The sequence below is a fragment of the Kogia breviceps genome, chromosome X (assembly GCF_026419965.1).
Source record: "Kogia breviceps isolate mKogBre1 chromosome X, mKogBre1 haplotype 1, whole genome shotgun sequence".
Lineage (NCBI taxonomy): Eukaryota > Metazoa > Chordata > Mammalia > Artiodactyla > Physeteridae > Kogia > Kogia breviceps.
The window spans coordinates 28,009,409-28,029,119 of NC_081330.1; the positions used below are offsets into that span (position 1 = coordinate 28,009,409).

The 19,711-nt window shown below is 50.1% G+C and overlaps 1 protein-coding gene across 12 annotated transcripts in view; it reads left to right on the top strand.

Annotated features, from left to right (window-relative positions):
• The first annotated feature begins 499 nt into the window (after nt 1-499).
• The window catches only part of SEPTIN6 (septin 6), a 72,593-nt gene continuing 53,381 nt past the window's right edge, over nt 500-19,711 (top strand). For 2 of the 12 annotated variants that reach the window (XM_067022851.1, XM_067022852.1), the window contains exons 1-3: nt 596-1,017; nt 1,453-1,555; nt 16,308-16,422. In XM_067022851.1, coding sequence (XP_066878952.1) covers nt 1,526-1,555; nt 16,308-16,422 — 145 coding nt within the window. In that variant the 5' untranslated portion in view covers nt 596-1,017; nt 1,453-1,525. Of the gene's footprint in view, nt 1,018-1,452; nt 1,556-7,086; nt 7,411-16,307; nt 16,423-19,711 lie in introns of those variants that run through there. The other 10 variants (XM_059049677.2, XM_059049678.2, XM_067022847.1 and 7 more) reach the window with 8 other exon arrangements.

Here is a 19,711-nt window from a genome sequence, read left to right on the forward strand (position 1 = left end):
CTCTCGTTGGTTCCCGTTTTTCTTCTTTCCTCCCTCCTGCCTCCCCCTCAGCCGCTCCCGCCTTGGGCCGTTTCCCACGCTGCATCCCGGCCCCCTCGCGGGGGGGGGCATGGATCTGTCTTCCCCCGAGGTCCCGGGTTCCACTCGAGGGTCTGAGTCCCTCTCTGAGACCAGGGCACCTGCCCTTTTAAGGAGTGGATTGTCCCGCCCGCTCGGGCCTCAGGCACGCCAAACCTGCCAGGGTTCGCCAGTCACTAGAAGCTAACAAGGGGCCACTCCCGGGAGAGGGGGTGCGGGGCGACAGGCCGGAGAGGGGGAGAGGTACCGAGGGCAAGGGAGGGGACCCGCGGTGGCGGTGGGCCGGGAGGAAAAGGAAAGCAGGCGGGCAGAGCCTCTGACTTCCGAGGGTCTCCTGCGCGCCGCGGCCGCCTAGTCTCGGGCTGACCCAAGGTTAAGGGGAAATCAGGGGGCGGGACAGAGCCACCGGAGGCAGCTCCGCGCCCCTCCCCCATATCCCCTTCAGTTGATCTGGGAGCCTTCAGGCCCCAAGCCCCTCCTCTGAGACTCCCCGGCAGTTCAGGCACTACGAGGGAGTGAGTCGTCTGAGCCTCCGTTCACACGGTGAGCGTCTAGGGCTCGGTGGGGAGAGGAGGCGTTGGGTCCGTTTGTATTAAGTACCCAACGGTGGTGAGCTCGGAAATGACAGCCCACAGCACCCGCCGCGTGTAAACCCCAGGGCAGAAGGGGCGTATCGTCTCAGGACCGCTGGCCTCGGACTCCGCAGGTCACAGCTCAGCTGCTGGGCCCACAGTGCCCCTCCCCCCAACAGCCTCCTTTCTAAGCTCCACCTTGGGGCGGCAGGTGCGGCAACTCGCCGCCACCCCGCCCCCTACCCGCCCCAAAGGCACTCTGGGGCCGGGATGGGGGAGGTGGGGGGAGGTGTGGTGGAACTGCGAGACTCCAGCGGCGGGCGCTCCCCTCCAAGCACCCAGGGATCTCGGTGAGGAGGAAGAGGAGGTACAGGGGGCGGGGAGGAGGGAGAGGAGGACCACAGGGCTCAGCCGCTGAGTTGTGCGCGGCGGGGGGAAGGGCGGGGGCTCCCTTCCAGCCTCCTGGGTCTGGGGACTCAGGGATGTGAGGCGAGAGACAATTCGGCAGAGGTCGGGACGTACCATGGAGCCCAGTGGCGAGGGGGGGGGCAGAGGACGTGGTCACCGAGGGGAGCCCCCGCCCCCCTTCGCAAAGGCCTACAACTGAGGTTGCAGGGAGAGCCGGAACTAGGCTCGCGGGAGAGGGAAGCGGCGCGTTAAATCCGCCCCCTCCCCGCATCCCACTTCCGAGGGGGTGGGCGATAGAGGAGAGGTTGGAGCCGCGGCGAGGGGGCCCCTCCCTTGCACCTCCCCCCACCGGACTTGGTCGCGCCCTTAGTGTAACACTTTCTCTTTGTCGGAGGAGCTCCGCTGTTTCCTGTGCTGTAGCTCCCGTTTCGGCGGCGCCGGTGGCAGCCCTGGCGGAGGCAGGAGCGATGGCAGCGACCGATATAGCTCGCCAGGTGGTGAGTGCGGGGTTTGGGTGCCAGCGCCGGGGCCGGAGACCTCGGAAGGGCCGAGGGGACCTGGTCGCCGCCACCTCCACCGCGGGGAGGGCAGTGGGCAGCATCCAGGAGCCAAGGTGCGGCGGGACTTCTGCGCCCGGGGTCAGCGACTCAGTCCCCTAGCCTCCCGTCCCCGAGAACCGTGGTGGCGTGCGGGTGGGGGGCCTGGTCCGGGTTGCGGGCCGGCGACTGAACTTGCATTGCCCAAGAGCTGCAGTCGGCGCCGCCGCCTCCCTCGCTGCAGCTGCGGCCCCGCCGCTGGGGCGTTGCCGAATGAATGGCCGCACTGGCCGCCAAGCCCTCCGGGTCCCCGGCACCCTGGCCTCGCTCCCTCCGGCTGCCGGGCCGCGCCCCTGCGACCCGCAGCCCGCCGGGACCCGGGCCTCCTCAGCCAGAGGGGCTCGGGGCTGCGGTGAGCCTGGGGCAGGAGGCGGCGAGTGGTGAGGGGGGCGGGGAGGTGACTGGCTGGGGTAGGGTTTCTCCATATGCATTACATATGTGACTGCGTCTGTGTGTGTATCACTGTGTGCGTATGAGTGCACGCGCGCGCGCTCCTGCTTCCCCGGGCGGGCGGCGGTGCCCGGCTTGTCTGTGACCCTAGATGAGTCCGCCAGTTTCTTGGAGTGTGCTCGCCTCTCTGGTGCTTTTCCCTGTGTCCGGACGCTTCTCTCGCAGTCTGCTTGTGCTGTGTGCCTCTGGGTCCCATTTGTGCGTTTGTGTGGGGTGCAGTCCCCTGGCCTGTAGGTGCCTGGCTGCGCACTTTGGCGTGTTTCTGAGTACCTGACCAGGGTTTTGCGGGTCTCTGGGCGGGGCGATCTGTCTCCGGTGCGTGTTCAGTGTAACTGGGCTTGTGTGCCAAAACCTGTGGAGCTGGCTTCTTGTTATGGGGACTAAGGAAAATCAGTGCGATGCTTGCAAAAGCAGTGCCGTGTCTCTCTTTTTGTTGGCAGCCGACTCTGGAAAAAAAAAATCTTCATTTAACGAACTGAAGTTTTCCAGCCTGGGATGTGCAGGGAAATTATACTGAAGTGACCCGAGGCTCCATGTTTGTTTTTTTAGACCAGAAGTTTCGTTGCCAAGGGAGGGGATGATTCCATTTGAGGGAACAACTTAGCCTTTCTATTCATCCATGGGTAGCTGGGATTTTAAGAAGGCCACAATTACCAGCACCCTGAGGTGAGGAAGGAGAGTGAAGTAGAGGTAGGTCAGATCCCATGACACTAAATACTACTTGATGCAAATCTCTGAAACACACACACACAAACACAAACACACACACACACACACACACACACGGTTTTTAAACCTTGTGGCTTACTTATTTAAGGAAATACTCCATGCAATGCAATTTCAGTGCAAAAAATATACATAGCCTTTAGGTATTTGGTGTAATTGAAACTGATTTGTTTTCAAAATCTGAATCCAGAGTCTGATAGCATTTCCTCTACAGGAAATGGATACATTTATTCCATCCTCTTGTTCTTGTTTGGAAGGGCAAGGTGATTTCTTTGGAACCTCCCCCACCCCCCTGAGACCCCAGCATGGAGCTCCTTATGCAGTCATGATGTGGAAGGACCAGCAGAAGATGGGAGACAGTGCTCTGTGATAATGGAATTTGAGAGAATTCTCTTCTCCCCAAGATTGGCACTGTAATATGTATTGCTTTAGTGTTTTGAGGGTTCCCAGAGTGCCTTTCTGCTCCTCCATTACCTGCATTTTAGAGATGGCATGCCTTAAGTAGAGGAATTGGTCTCCTGGATTACACTTGCTCCATCCTTAGTGACCAAGAAGGATACTAGTGATTTTTCTTGTCAGCTAGTTAATTTGCATCGACCTGCCCATACCCTCACCAGTTCCCCTAACCTGAATTAAGATTGCAGGGCCGATGTAGCAAAGGGGAACATTCCAGAAGGTTGTGTTTCACCTCCGGCAACTCAGAGATCCCCTTTGTTCCACAAATGGAGGTGGGGGTGATTTAGGGCCACTTGATTTGCTTTGCTTGTTTCCAGTTTGCTCTGGCTGGCCTTTCCCTACTGTATGATGAAGAACATAATTGTATGCCTGATTCTGAAGCTGGAAGAGCAGCCCGAGCACTTGAGACCTTGTTATCGTGATAAATGGGTTTCTGGGAAAACTGACGTCACTCTCCGTGCCCCCCTCCCCCAGCCAGTGAAGCTCTTGTTTATGTGTCATTTGTCTCTCTGCCTGCCTTTGTGTCTGGAAGAAGTTGTAATTCACCAGGGGAAGATGGAATTAACTCAGGAGGCCTTTGGACGTCTGGCTGCTGATTGTTTCTTCCTGGGAACGAGTATCCAGGATTTGGGAAAAGAAGACTGGAGACTAAACCTAAGTGTGCCTGGCTTAAGAGTTCTTTTTAATGAGCACTGAGACATGGTGCCCTGCAAGTAGTGCTCTGGTGTGTGTGTGAGGGATGGGCTGTCCTTTCCAGAGTCAGTTGAGGGTCACTCTGGCTTGTAAGGTAACATCATTAGTGACAAAAACAGACCTTAGAGTTGCTGGATAGGATCCTTATTTGGGCATGCATGCAACTTGGAAGTTCAGCTTTTGTGTACATAATACAATCCCATCCCATCTGAATGAACACCACAAAGAGGCTGTAGGACAAAACTGTTTCTTCATCATGTCCACAAGTGTTTGTTTATTTGATTGACTGACTGTTAAGCGTCCAGCACTATGGCTAGCTCTGGTCAACTATACCAGAAAAAAGTAGTAGACATAGTTCCTGGCTTTTACGCTTATTGCAGTCTAGTTGGAGAGACAAATTGTGGACACGGTGAAATAATTAGAGAACTATAGAAGATTCTTGGGATGTTTGCATCCCCAACCCCTGCCTGTGAGGTGGCTTGGGCTGCTGTTAATATATACTCTGAGAGGTTCCATGACTTGTCCAAGGTAACCTGGCAAGGCATGGTGCAGCCAGGTAATAATGGTCTTTCTCCCTAAAGAGTGAGCTTGCAGGGCCTAACGCTGCCCTAGCTGTGCTGGGCCTGGGGCAACTGTCCCAGGGCAACCGCCTACAGGTGGCTGCACTCTGGTCTTGCTATTAAATGACACTTAACCTTGATTCCCATTGAAGTGTCCTACCTCAGCCATCTCTACCACCTCGCACTATAAAACTCATATGATGCCCCAAGCAGGGAGAGGAAAACCCCAATATCCACCCATACCTCTACTGCGAATACAGCACTGAAGAAAATTTGCATGGCCCCAAATATTAAAAATTCTTGAATCTAGGTCGAAGGTATATGAATGATCATTGTACTATTTTACAACTTTTCTGTGTGTTTGAGACTTTTCAAAATTAAAAGTTGGAGGGAAATTACAATGTCCACCCTCCTCCCCACAAATGCACATGGCCCCTGCCCTCAGGGAGTTTACCGTCTAGTAGTGGAGGCAGACACAAATAACTGTAATTATCTTTGTGATGTGCTGCAGAGGAGAGCTACTGCCCACTAGGATAATTCATTACAAGGGGACCTGATCCAGCAGTGGACGGGGGTGGGGGCGGTGGGTGCTGAGGGCTTTAACTAGGAAAAGGTTAGGTGTGAAGATGGGTGAGATCTCACTTCTGCTCCCAGGCTGGGAACATTTCATTTGTTAATTCACGCACTTTAATTTTCATTCATTCCTTCAACATGTGTTTATTGGGCACCGACTCTGCCAGGCCCTGTGCCAGGTGCTGGGGATATAGTGGTGGCCACAGCACACACGACAGCGCTCTCAGAGCTTCCACATGAGAGGCTGGTATAAGCCCCATTTCCTCTTCATATCCTAAAACCTGGAAATGTGAGTGTTCACGGCATTCTTATTACAAAACTGCATTACAGCCGAGCGATTTGTCTGTATAGTATAATGAGATTTTGATCTGCAGTCATGTGCACAGCATTTACTTTGTAGAGTCTCTGCTGTAAATTTTCTATTAATTGCTGGCTTTGTTACCCAGTAGGACCCTCCCTTTTTGTGCTGTAAGGGAGCGAACCCGTTGCATTAGCCTGAGCAAAACTAATTAGAAAGATAAGTCCCCTGGATAAAGGTATTCCAGAACTAAATAGGACTGATTTCTGGACTTACCTGGGTTTCTGGATTATCGGAGCCTTGGTTTCATATTAGCATGAACAATTAAGGAGCGCTTTCAGTTGCATTTAGGTTAAAACCACATTCCAGAAAGAAAGAGACAGAGAAAAGAAAAGAAAATACCGTAGATAAGTGTAACATGTCTCTTTCAACGATCTCAAAACGCTTCCATATGTGTGATTTCATTTTCCCCAGGAGCTTCCTGGATGAGTATTACTGTTCTTTTCATTTTATGGGTTCAGGGAGACCAAATGACTTAGTCCGAAGTGTTATTGCTGGTCAGTGGATGAAGCAATGAAACACCTTCCAGATGACACAGATTCGTTTTTTTTTTTTTTTTGCGGTACGCGGGCCTCTCCCGTTGGGGACCACAGGCTCCGGATGCACAGGCTCAGCGGCCATGGCTCACGGGCCCAGCCGCTCTGCGGCATGTGGGATCCTCCCAGACCGGGGCACGAACCCGCGTCCCCTGCATCGGCAGGCGGACTCTCAACCGCTGCGCCACCAGGGAAGCCCAGATTCGTTTTTATAAAAAAGAACTCTGGCCTTTTCATCATGTTTCCAAGGAATAAAAATCCTGCCGGGCTTCCCTGGTGGCGCAGTGGTTGAGAGTCCGCCTGCCGATGCAGGGGACGCGGGTTCGTGCCCCGGTCTGGGAGGATCCCACATGCCGCAGAGCGGCTGGGCCCGTGAGCCATGGCCGCTGAGCCTGTGCATCCGGAGCCTGTGGTCCCCAACGGGAGAGGCCACAGCAGTGAGAGGCCCGCTTACCCCCCACCAAAATAAAATCCTGCCATGTCCCCTCTTCCCCCTCTTTTCACTGCGACCCCCCCACCCCCACCTCAGTATACTCATGGAGGTCGAGAAGAGCATACTTGGGTGCTTTGAAGACTCTGATGTTAAAAAAGATAATCAGCTTAAACCCCAGATAGCACAGTCATGGCTATGTGGGCTTCCTTCCTTCCTTCCTTCCTTCCCTCCCTCCCTCCCTCCCTCCCATCCTTCCCTCCCTCCCTCCCTTCCTTCCTTCCCCTCCCTCCCTCCTTTCCTTCCTTCCTTCCTTCCTTCCTTCCTTCCTTCCTTCCTTCCTTCCTTCCTTCCTTCCTTCCTTCCCTCCTTCCCTCCCCTCCCTCCCTTCCTTCCTCCCTCCCTCCCTCCCTCCCTCCCTTCCTTCCTTCCTTCCTTCCTTTCTTTTCCATACTTTAAATAAAAATCTTGGCGCCACCAGCCTCGTAATGATGGATTATTTTAAGTAACAACTGGAGGAGGCGCGCAGAATAAATTTGAAACACAGACCCTTCCTCCTCGGTTTGGCAGGAGGAGGCTTCTGCTGCCTGCACAGAGGAAGGACCACATGCTCGGGAGGGGGAGATAACGTTCTGCCGTGTCTTCTCATTAGAGGCAGCCATCTGCTGAATTATGCAGCAGCTCTCCGCTGGCCCTGCAGTGGGGTCATCCCTTCCACTCACTTAAAGGTGACTGGGCACAAGATTCGCGGGCCTTCTTGGGGACAGGACCCCAGGGCTCACGTTTCTCCTGCCAGGGCCCTGACGAGGTGTGAGGTCATGTTCAGTTTCCTTTCGCAGCAGAGGCCCCCAGTTCTGAGCACTGGCGCTGAGGCAGGAACTGGGTTTTTTCAGATCCCCTTTAAATGAGACCAGATGGAGGCAGAGGCAAATTCAGGCTCCCCAGAGGACAGCTGGGCATTCATCCAGAGGCCTGTGAGTAAACCTTTTTTTTTTTCTCTTTTTAACAGATTGGAGATAACAATGTCCAGAACACCTAGGAAACTCTAAATGGCCCGATTTGAAGGGACTCTGTCAGGCTTTTGTGGGAAAGTTGACCCATCCTGGGCAAGGGTCACCCCTGGCTGAGGTGGAGATATTTTACCTAGAATCTGGCTGGTTGAGTTGGGTAGCCCTGGGGCTCTTGAGCAGAGGCAAGGCTGAGGCTCAGGCTTGAGTCAGCAGTGAGGGAAATGGGAGCTAGAGGTGGGAGAGAAGATGCAGAAGAGAGGCACCAGCGTCTCCTGGCCTCCACCGCCTCAGCTGCCTTCTCTGGGCCAGAGGCGCCTTGGTGAGCCCACGGGCTTCTGGGTCATTTTCCGTGACCCTTCTCCTCCCGACCGGCATCAGCTGCAAGCCCAATGTCCCAGAATTCTAGCAGCAGAAAGAAATCTATGTGCCACTTGAGTCAGCTTTTCCATTTGAGAGCGGCGGTCTGCTTGACAGGGCCCTGGGTCCCAGCAGCACACTCTGCCACTAAATCACTCTGTGACTCCGGACAAGTCACTTCCTGCCTCTGAGGCTCTGTTTCCCTTTTTGTCAAATGCATGGCTTGGATTAGGTGATCTTCAAGGGTGTTTGCAGCTCTGACATTGTACGCTTCTTGTGTTAACTCCAGCTTAATTTGTAGGTCCTTGCCTGCTTCTGCTTCCCAATGAGGTGGTAGAATTTAACTCCACCCCTTCCCTGCTTTGACTCCTTGAACTGGGTGGGGAGACAGCTGTAGAGAAAGCAAGTCTGTGCTTTTAGCTCAGCAGGGTCTCTGGAACTGGAATAGAAGCAAACAACCCTTCACATATTGTCTGTCCGTCCATGTAGGTGTATATAGCTATTGACTTCCTATAAAGGTACATGACAGCTGAATTTTTGTCTGTTGAATCTCCTTTTACATGCACTAGGGGAGCTGGTTATTTAATAGAATCCTGCTGTGAATTTTTTTTTTCTTTCTTTTTTTTTTTTTTTTTTTTTTTTTTGGCGGTATGAGGGCCTCTCACTGCTGTGGCCTCTCGCACAGGCTCCGGACACACACACAGGCTCAGCGGCCATGGCTCACGGGCCCAGCCGCTCCGCGGCACGTGGGATCTTCCCGGACCGGGGCACGAACCCGTGTCCCCTGCATCGGCAGGCGGACTCTCAACCACTGCGCCACCAGGGAAGCCCTGTGAATTCTTTTATAGAATGAAAAGCCACTCGAATTGGTCTGGTGCATTAAAATCCAGAGTTCCATCTATTGGACTTGCCAAAACTGGGCCTTCTCCCTGTATGGTGAGGATGGTTTCCTTTGTGCTTTGTCAGGATCCCCTAAGCTGCTCCCCCACTGAAAGGCACTGGGGCCCCTAAGGGGTGCTGCTAGCTTTGGCAGGTTTTATTTCTCCTCGGAAAGGCCCCCAGACTTCTCTTGCCCAGTTCAGGGCATCGCTACTACTGTCAGTTTCCTCTCAGCTCACCTTAATCAGAGCCAGGGAGATACTGACGTTTGATGTGTTAGGCGTATTGGAGTTGTTGTTTTGACCTCTGGGAACTTAGCAGTGCTCTTGTGGTTCTTATGGCTGATAATATGGGATAACAAGTGGCATTCACTCCCTTGGTAACACTGCAGGTAGCCGATAGGGCTATCATCCACCTGATTGTTTCAGCAAGACTTTGTGCTACATGTTTCAGGGTATGTGATTTGCCTTTGACTCCTGCTTCACATGAATTTTTATAAGGCATACTGTATAATAATGTTATATTGCATATAAATATGTTATAATAAGAAGAAGAATAAGGTTTTATTGTATTATTGGGAAAATAAATGTTTTATATACAATAAAACTGCCAGAAAGCTGAATACTTCACCAGATTTTCTGGTTATCTGTACATAAGGCAACTTTTTGGCTGTAACTAAAGATATTGCCAAAATATCTGAGGCCACTTTCCTGCCTAGGAAAGTATCATCACAGAATCTTAAAAAAATAATATTTTACTTCTGATTATAAAAGTAAAATGTGCCTACTGTAGAAAATTTGGAAAACAGCAAAGCAGCAGCTGCTACAGCCCCTCCAAGCCAAAAGCAACCATTCCCACCATTTTGGTATATATTCTTCCGAGCTTTTAAAAATGCATACATACTTTTTCTCCTCACGATTGGGATGATCTTGTATACACAGGGTATTGTTTTTTTTTTTTTTTTTTTTTTTTTTTTTTTTTTTTTCCCCCGATACGCGGGCCTCTCACTGTTGTGGCCTCTCCCATTGCGGAGCACAGGCTCCGGACGCGCAGGCTCAGCGGCCATGGCTCACTGGCCTAGCTGCTCCGCTGCACGTGGGATCCTCCCGTACCGGGGCACAAACCCGCGTCCCCTGCATCGGCAGGCGGATTCTCAACCACTGCGCCACCAGGGAAGCCCTGTTTTTGTTTTTTATCTAACAGTATTTGGTGATCATTTTCCTATGCCATTAAATATTCTTAGAATATATTTTTATCAGCCGTTTAATATTCCACCATGCATCATTGAACTATTCATTGAGTTTGAGCGTCCTGAAGATTTGCAGGGTCTCTCAGAGATTGATATTCAGAGCTGGGGAGGGAGATAGAGGAAGGGAAGGTGTTAGAGAGCAGGGCCACCAGTAAGTGACACATGGGGGGGCTGCCAGAGAGAATCCTATTTCAGTGTTTCTGGCCTTTCCTAGCATCTTTGTGCCAAGGCCAGAGGAGGAAGTTGGGGACAAGCCCGGTCTTTGGCCATGAGTTCCAAACTTTTTGTTTTGGTCTTGTCCTTCAGAATGACAGCTACTAACTTGGCCACCCCAGTTTTAAACGGAGGCTAGAAATTCTCCATCGACACAGATGCGCCCTCAGTTTCTGGAGGCTTCCTACATGGCTTGCGTGCGTCCTATGCCACAAAGGTTGGAAGCGGGGGAAGGGAGGAGGGGTTGCCCACTTGGGTGCTTATGGGACCCCTTAGTTTCGGAATCACAGCAAGGGGAGAACGATACACAGCTGGAACTGCCCTCACTCGTTCTTCGTAACACGAACCTCCGACTATTCAATTAAAATGCGCAATCGGTGTGTCCTCGGGGGAGGAGGCGGAAGAGAAAGAGAGCGTTGTTTCTGCCTGTGATATGAAATGTGGTATAACGTATTTCAAGACCGCAGGTGACTGCAGATGAGGAGAAAACAGGAAATGTAATTGAGGAGGGGAGCAGGACCGCTCCCAGTTCTCAGGAGCACGCTTTCATTTTTGCCTTCCTTTTAGCTCCTCTCAGACTCTGCAGCCTGATCACCCCTGCTGCAAAGCTGAGCCGGAACTCGCTTTTCGTGTATTACAAATGTTTTTTAAATTACACAGGTAATGTGTGAATACATTCATGCTGTAAAAGAATCAAGCAATGCAGAAGCACACTGACCACCCCCCTGAGTAAGCCCCTAGTTCCAGTCCTCTCCCCTGAGGTGCCCTGAGTTCTAGGTGTGGTGGCTGTCTTTTTAGTCCCCTCTCTCTCACACACATTTAAGTGCAAATACACATGGAGGGTTATTTTGCATATATGGCCTCACACTGCTTATTGTTCTACAGCTTCTTTTTTCTATATTATAATATGTCTTGGAGATATTCCGATCAATACCTATAGACCTACTGCATTCTTTTTTTTTTCTATTATTGGAGTATAGTTGATTTACAATGTGGCGTTAGTTTCAGGTGTAAGCAAAAGAATCAGTTATACATACACATATATCCACTCTCTTTTAGATTCTTTTCCTATATAGGCCATTATAGAGTATTGAGTAGAGTTCCCTGTGCTATACAGTAGGGTCTTATTAGTTAACTGTTTTATATATAGTAGTGTGTATATGGCAATCCCAGTCTCCCAGTATATCCCTCCCCACCCTTACCCCCTGGTAACCATAAGTTTGTTTTCTGCATCTGTGACTCTGTTTCTAGACCTACTGCATTCTTCTTAATGGCTGTGGAATATTCCAGAGTATGCACGTACCATAATTTAGTTAACTGTTCGGTTTTTCTGTCACAACCTGTGAAACACCCGAACGAACTTTTTGGCCAGCCCAATATTTTTCCCATTGTTGGACATTTCATTTTTTTTTTCTAGGTTTTCAGTATTATAAATAATTCTGTAATGAGTTTCCTTGTACTGTGCATGGACCTTTGTACAGGCATGTGAGTCTCTGTAGAGTAGATCCCGAGGGGAGCTTGCAGGTCACGGGAGATGGGCCATTTAACATTTTGGTGGCTGTGGCCTTTCTAGCCTCTCAGTTCAAAGCGTCAAACGTGGCACCACCTGCTACTCAAAATGATAACTCAAGGTTTTAGTGTCAGACGTCCTGGGCCAAGTTGCCAGTGCCATCTCCTTTTGTGCACTTTGTAATCCAGGGAACATTCTATTGACTGCAATCAAAGCAGTCAGGACCTCAGTTAATCAGGCCACGTTAAGGAGAAAGAGGAAAGAGATAAGCTATCGGAGGTTTCGAGAGGGAAGAGGGGCTGTCCCGGGGTCAGTGTCCATTCAGCCCAGCGTCCTGTCCTTTTCACTGTTACGTATTTACCTGTGAACAATGAGGACTGATGTTCATAACGCTTGACATCTTCTAAGATTTCATCAAAGCAGGAGTGAATGGTGCTTGCTAAGCAGGATTTCCTAAAGCAGGAACTGCATATACGAATTCATTTTCGAAGCTTTCTCAACTACAAGGATTGAGACACACAGTTTGCTGCTTAAATCTTTATTAGCAAGAAAGACACATTACCCAGATTCTATGTTCTCTAGTCCCCAAACCTTCCAGCTAACTTAGGTGTATTGGACACCGGGTGAAAAGATACAGAAGAAAAAAGGATTCTAAAAGCTACCAGGGGACTTTACCAAATCCAGACCAACGGTCATTTCTCTGTAATTCTTCCTGACTTCAATCTTGGCCTCTGGTGATAGAAAACTATTGGCTCATCTCTTCCTTTTATGATCATTCCCCCACCCCTGGGAAGAATTCTCTTCATCTTCCCATTCCTTACTTGTGGGCATTGCTTATATTCAGTCCTTAGTTCTTTTCTCCCTGTACTGTCTCTTGAAGAACACATCCAGTTTCATACCTCTCACTGCCACATTTATTTCTCAGTCCTGAATTCTCCCTGAGCCTACAATCCCATATTGCTAAATACTTAGTGGGTAGTTGTGTCACCATAAAATCAAAACTATCTTGTTTTCTTTAGTATAAAAAATGCTTTTACAAATCTAGAAGAGAAAGACAAGCACCCATTTTAAGAAAATGGACAATGGGCTTCCCTGGTGGCGCAGCGGTTGAGAATCCGCCTGCCGATGCAGGAGACACGGGTTCGTGCCCTGGTCCGGGAAGATCCCACGTGCCGCGGAGCAACTAAGCCCGTGAGCCATGGCCGCTAGGCCTGCGCGTCCGGAGCCTGTGCTCCGCAATGGGAGAGGCCACAACAGTGAGAGGCCCGCATACCGCAAAAAAAAAAAAAAAAAAAAAAAAAAGAAAATGGACAATGACGTGAATAGGCAACTCGCCTATACATAGACACAATACACATATATAGTTGAACAATAAAAAAAGTTCACTCTCACTAATAAAATGCAAATGAAGTTACATGATGCCATTTTGCAATGATTCAATTCACAATGGTTAAAAAGCCTCAAACTCAGTGCTGGTCCAAGTATGTGTAAACAGACACTCTCGCATACTGGCGTTAGAAATAGATATTTGTAATATTCTCTGCTGAATGATTTCTCAGTGTGTACCAAAGTCTTTCCAATGTGTGTGGCCTTGGACCCAGCAGACTTTAATTGTAGGAATTTAGCTTAAGGAAATAATCAGAGACTATGCAAACCTGTAAGAACAAGAATTATTACTTAAAATGTTGAAAACTTGGAAACACGCTAAATGTCTAGTAGTGGAAGACATTTCACTGGTTGAGAAAATGTGGTAAATTCCTACGATGGAATGCTATGTGGCCAAAAAAGTAATGTTTTAGACGTATACTTAATTACTCAAGAGAACATCCATACTATATTAAGTATCAGGTTATTAAGCCAGGTGATGAAAAGGAATATACAGGATTATCCCTATTTTGTAAAAAAAAAAAAAAAGAAAAAAAAGAAAAGAAAAGAAAAGAAAAAAGTATTATATATAGATTGTAGGGAAATACATGTAAATACTAATAGTGATTATCTCTGGAGAATGATATTACGGGTGATTTTTATTTTCTTCTTTATAATTTTCCACATGTGTTAAAATTTCTACAGCGAACATGGATTACTCTTATAAAAAACCTGATAAATGTAATTTTAAAAGAATGGCTATTTAAAACTAGAATCTTCGACTTTTCCACTAAAGCACCCTTTCCTGGCTTCCCTCTTTCTGCCCTTGGTGCCATCAATCCAATCTCCCAGGCGTAGGACCTTGCAGCCTTAGAGCTTTGATTGCTCCTGCACTCTCTGCCCAGTCGTTCACCGAGTCTCATCCTTTCTTTAGGACGGCTCTCAAATTTGTTCCTCCCTCCGGAGTCCCAAGTCAGATCGGTTCACGTCAAGCAGCATTTACTGTCACAGTGCCTGGCTGTCAGTCTGCCAGTTCAGCGTTATTGGAGTCCTCCCCTAATATGTCTCCCTGCTCCCTCTCTTCTCCCATCGATCAAGCGCCCTGCAGCTCTGCAGCTGGAATGATATTTTGAAAAGACTACTTGTGTCATGGCCCTCCCTGCTCAAAACACTCAAAATGCCCCTTTCAAACCCCATTGCCTAGGGAATAAAGGCCATATACTCTTTCTTCTGCTATTTAGGGCTCTCACAGCGCTTGGCTAGGTGGGAGGTACCTGTGGGCACGTGGGAGGTGCTTGGGTGAGGCTTGACAATGAAATAAATCTTTTTTTTTTTTTTTTTTTTTTTTTTTTGTGGTATGCGGGCCTCTCACTGCTGTGGCCTCTCCCGTTGCGGAGCACAGGCTCCGGACGCGCAGGCTCAGCGGCCACGGCTCACGGGCCCAGCCGCTCCGCGGCACGTGGGATCTTCCCGGACCGGGGCACGAACCCGCGTCCCCTGCATTGGCAGGCGGACTCTCAACCACTGCGCCACCAGGGAAGCCCTGAAATAAATCTTTAAGAATAAGATGTGGAGTTCACCCCACTGTCCTTCACTGTCTTCAGTTTGAAAATTCCCTTTCCTCATCTTTTGGCACTTGGACCACACGCCCTGGAGCACTTGAAGTTTCATGGTGCTGAATTTGGACACAGGAAGAGGCAGCCGGGAGTGATGATATATGGCTCAGGAAACCTCAACTCTGAGTCCCTCCCAATTGCCGATGCCTGCTATGTAGGAGGCTCCATCGAGAAAGCATACTGGCTCTTAGGTTTCTCTCTCCCCTGCAGCCTTGAGGACCAAGAATGAACAGTGGGAATCGTACATCTTTTTAAAAAAATAATTAATTAATTTTTGGCTGTGTTGGGTCTTTGTTGCTGCGCGCGGGCTTTCTCTGGTTGCGGTGAGCGGGGGCTACTCTTCGTTGTGGTGCGCGGGCTTCTCATCGCGGTGGCTTCTCCTGTTGTGGAGCGAGGGCTCTAGGCGCACGGGCTTCAGTAGTTGTGGCACGTGGGCTCTGTAGTTGTGGCTCGCGGGCTCTAGAGCTTAGGGTCAGTAGTTGTGGCGCATGGGCTTAGTTGCTCCGCGGCATGTGGGATCTTCCCGGACCAGGGATCGAGCCCATGTCCCCTGCATTGGCAGGTGGATTTTTTTTTTTTTTTTTAATGTGCGGTACGCGGGCCTCTCACTGTTGTGGCCTCTCCCGTTGCGGAGCACAGGCTCCGGACGCACAGACCCAGCGGCCATGGCTCACGGGCCCAGCCACTCCGTGGAATGTGGGATCTTCCCAGACCAGTGCACGAACCCGTGTCCCCTGCATTGGCAGGCGGACTCCCAACCACTGCACCACCAGGGAAGCCCTAGCAGGTGGATTCTTAACCACTGCACCCCCAGGGAAGCCCCTTACATCTTTTTTCGATTGCTTTGATAAAAAGACTTAGAAAAGGGTGAGGGAAAGCAAAAGGGGGTGAATGTAGCCCTGAGTGATGCAGGCCACTCATGAAACCCAACTGTCTTCAGGTACCCTTCTGGGGACCAGAATATACCAACCAGGACTGAATGAATGGCATATGGTTGTCTGTTGAGAATACTCCACTGGAGGGTGTGGGGTGAGATGTGTGAGAGTAACAATCTTGCCAGATGGCAGTCACGGGCATGAGGTATCTTTAGTTGCAGCATGCGTGCGGGATCTAGTTCCCTGACCAGGAATTGAACCTGGGCCCCCTGCGTTGGGAGCACGGAGTCTTACCCACTGGACCACCAGGGAGGTCCCGAGAAGAGAAATTGCTTTTTGAAGTTCCTTTGTCATATTTACTGAACACTTATATGTATCCCAGGCATTGTACTAAGCTCGTTACAAACATATTTGAGTCTCCCAATCGTCTGTAAGGTGATATTATCTCATTTGACAGACGTGAAAGGAAACTGAGTCTCTGTGAGCAGAATTAACCCGACTGGGAACCTTCTCATCCCCTGACCCCCCGCCCTCCCACCCCTTAGAAGCCCCCTCTGTAGTTTGCTGTGTCTGGAACTATGTGACGTTCATTATGGAGCCTCAAGGATGACTGTACCCAAGAATCCATGATTTCTAAGCGAATGGGTCATTTTGCTTTGGATCAGGGACTAGCTAAGGGGAGATGGGCCCCAGTGGGTGTTAATTCCTAGCACAGAGAGCATTTGGATGGGGAAGTGAGACCCAGGTTGCTTTTAAGCACATTTTCATTTTCTCCCCTCCCTCCCCTTCCAAATTAGGGTGAAGGTTGCCGAACTGTCCCCCTGGCTGGACATGTGGGGTTTGACAGCTTGCCGGACCAGCTGGTGAATCAGTCAATCAGCCAGGGCTTCTGCTTTAACATCCTGTGTGTGGGTGAGTATTTCCATAGCAGGAAATTCTGTTACAGAATATGGATCCTTAATGGCTGGGTGTGGCTCTGCAGGTCATTCGGTTCAATAGTGTATCATTCTGATCTATTTGCAGGAGTGTTTCTGCCCCTTTTCTTTTTTTTTATCCCTCTGCTTGTTTTGGTGAGCAGCTAGCTGTAGTTACATTTTTCCCTGTCCAGACCAGAATGCGGGGCCATACCTTGGGGGGAGCTGAGCTGTGTGACACCCAGTGGAAATTCTGTAAGGGAGCCAGCTACTCTTACCAGGTTTGTTCTGACTGCAGAAAATAGGAGCCAGGGCCGAATTGGGAGGGAGGTAATGGCTGTGGAAAGATGCCTGCTTACCAGCTGTGGGCAGTGGGTTGGGTCTGTCTGTTTCCTCTGTAGCCCTGCTGTGCTTGGTACAGTTTGAGCTCTGTGCAGGGACCACACAGCTGTGTACCAAGTTCTTTTTTTTTTTTTTTTTTGAGGTACTTGGGCCTCTCACTGTTGTGGCCTCTCCCGTTGTGGAGCACAGGCTCCGGACGCGCAGGCCCAGCGGCCATGGCTCACGGGCCCAGCCGCTCTGCGGCATGTGGGATCTTCCCGGACCGGGGCACGAACCTGTGTCCCCTGCATCGGCAGGTGGACTCTCAACCACTGTGCCACCAGGGAAGCCCTCAAGTTCCTTTTATTCCCTTTAAGTGTATCTGTGCCTGGACCTTTAGTCTCAAGTGTGGGAACCATGTCTTAGTCACCTCTACTGTGCTAATTACAGCACAAAGAGAGTTCAATAATGTATGTGAAATGAATGCATGAATTATCCCCGCAGGAACCACTCACTACATTTCTCAAACACTTTCCCATGTTAACAGTTTGGGTCCTTACTAGGACTCTGGGAAGTGAACAGACCAAGTGACATTTATATCCTCATGGAACAGACGGAGACCAAGAAACTCGGGGGGATAAGGGACTTAGCTGAGGCAACACAGAATAAGTGGCAGAGCCATGACAAGGACCCAGGTCTGCCTGACCCTTTGTCCCTCCCACTGCTTCGGTAACCACTGCCAGAGACATCTCTTTTTTTTTTTTTTTTTTTTTTTTGTGGTACGCGGGCCTCTCACTGTTGTGGCCTCTCCCGTTGCGGAGCACAGGCTCCGGATGCGCAGGCTCAACGGCCGTGGCTCACGGGCCCAGCCGCTCCGCAGCATGTGGGATCTTCCCAGACTGGGGCACGAACCGGTGTCCCCTGCATCGGCAGGCGGACTCTCAACCACTGCGCCACCAGGGAAGCCCCCAGAGACATCTCTTGAGAATGCAAAAGCACTTTGGAAACTGTCAAGCACCAAGCAAACAAATCTCAGGAACAGCAGTTCCTTGACATTCTTTGAGAATCTCTCCTTAGACCTTAAATAATCCTAAATTTGCAAACACGATCACAGTGTATAATTTTCACTATACAGTGCAGTAAGGCATACCTGCATATTTTTAGTGACATACCTCCAAACCTTAATGATTCTATAAAAACCATAATAATGGCAGTTTTCATGCCGGTGGGAACACTCAAAACACTTTTGCTAATTGCCTTTTCCTGTTTTTGTACAGAGCATACGGGGAATTCATTCATACTGAGGGTGTGAACCACTACTGAATTGGATATTCTACTCTCTAATGTAGTCTAAAGTTCTGTTTTGTAACTAAGGTCATTCATTTTCTTGGACTCTGTTTTTTCTTCTCCCTCCCTGGCACTCCTCAGATCATTTTCTGTCGGAGAATTAGCTGCACGCTCAAGGACAAGTAGAGAAAATAAAGCCACTTCTAACTATGGTTGACAGGCAGTCAGCTTGGCTCACTCACTAGTGAAATGACTCAGTCTTACGCACCACCTTTGGAACCTATGAGATGAAAATATGTGCTTCACAGATTTACATATCATGGTCCTGAGAGTCCAGATTTTGGCTGTTAATTCTTCAAATGCCAAAAGTCTACCCATGGTTACGATGAGGTGCTATTAGGAGAGGGGTACAAAATAAACAGCAGTCATGGTGATCGACATCAAGATCAAATGCCATCACATCCAATATTAGCACTGCCAGATCTCTCCCATCTTTGGCTGATGGCCAACTCATTTCACATAACATTTGATTACTGAAAAACTTCCACACAAACATATTAGAGTCCCTTGGCATTCCTCCCAGAGCTCCGGGTGACCTGCACTGAAGTTGAGGGGATGAGAAGTGAAGTGACAGGCCCACCCGCATCAGCCTCTCAAACCAGTGCAATTGGGTGGGCTAGTAAAGCTTTAGGAGGGAGGCTGCATAGGTCAGGGTGGCTCCCTGAGGGCGGCAGCGTAGGGTAATTGGACATGTGGACCACAGGCTCCCCTAGGGCCCGGAGGAAGAGGCAGCCAAGCTCAAGGCAAAGTGAGCGGGAGAAATATTTATTTATTTATTTATTTATTATTTTTATTTTTGGCTGCATTGGGTCTTCATTGCTGCGCGCGGGCTTTCTCTAGTTGCAGTGAGCGGGGGCTACTCTTCATCACGGTGCACAGGCTTCTCATTGTGGTGGCTTTTCTTGTTGTGTGAAGCACAGGCTCTAGGCGTGCGGGCTTCAGTAGTCACGGCTCGCAGGCTCAGTAGCTGTGGCTCGCGGGCTTCAGTAGTTGTGGCGCACGGGCTTAGTTGCTCCGTGGCATGTGGGATCTTTCCGGACCAGGGGTGGAACCTGTGTCCCCTGCATTGGCAGGCGGATTCTTAACCACTGCGCCACCAGGGAAGTCCCAAGTGGGAGAAATAGTAAACCCCTACCCACCCAGGCATCGTACATATGCAGCTGCTTCACCGTGCACCTGCGGGCATGGAATCGCTCAACTGCCCAGGACAGACCCTCCAAGAGGGGAAGGGTAGAAAGGAGACCCTCACACCCAAGGAGTCACCACCTCTCTTTCTCTCTCTACTTATGAAGTTTCAGGAAACGGCTGCCCTAATAGCTCCCCTCTTAGCCGTGCAGGTGCACCCCTTGGATGCACCCGCCCAGACTGGGTTAACTGCATTCCCCATCCCTGACCCAAAAAAGCCTGCAACTCATGCATCCCCCTCTCTGGCTGGGCTCAGAAGCCTGTCATTGCTCTGAGAACCCACAATTTGGGCCAAAGTCACAGGCGGCTTACGGTGGCTCTAAGGCTGCAATCTCAGCCCAGCCGTGGGGCTGGGTAGCGTCACCAACGTGGCGAAGGATCCATAGCTTGGCTGCTGAAGGTGATCGTTTCTCTTGCAGAACCTTCAGTGACCA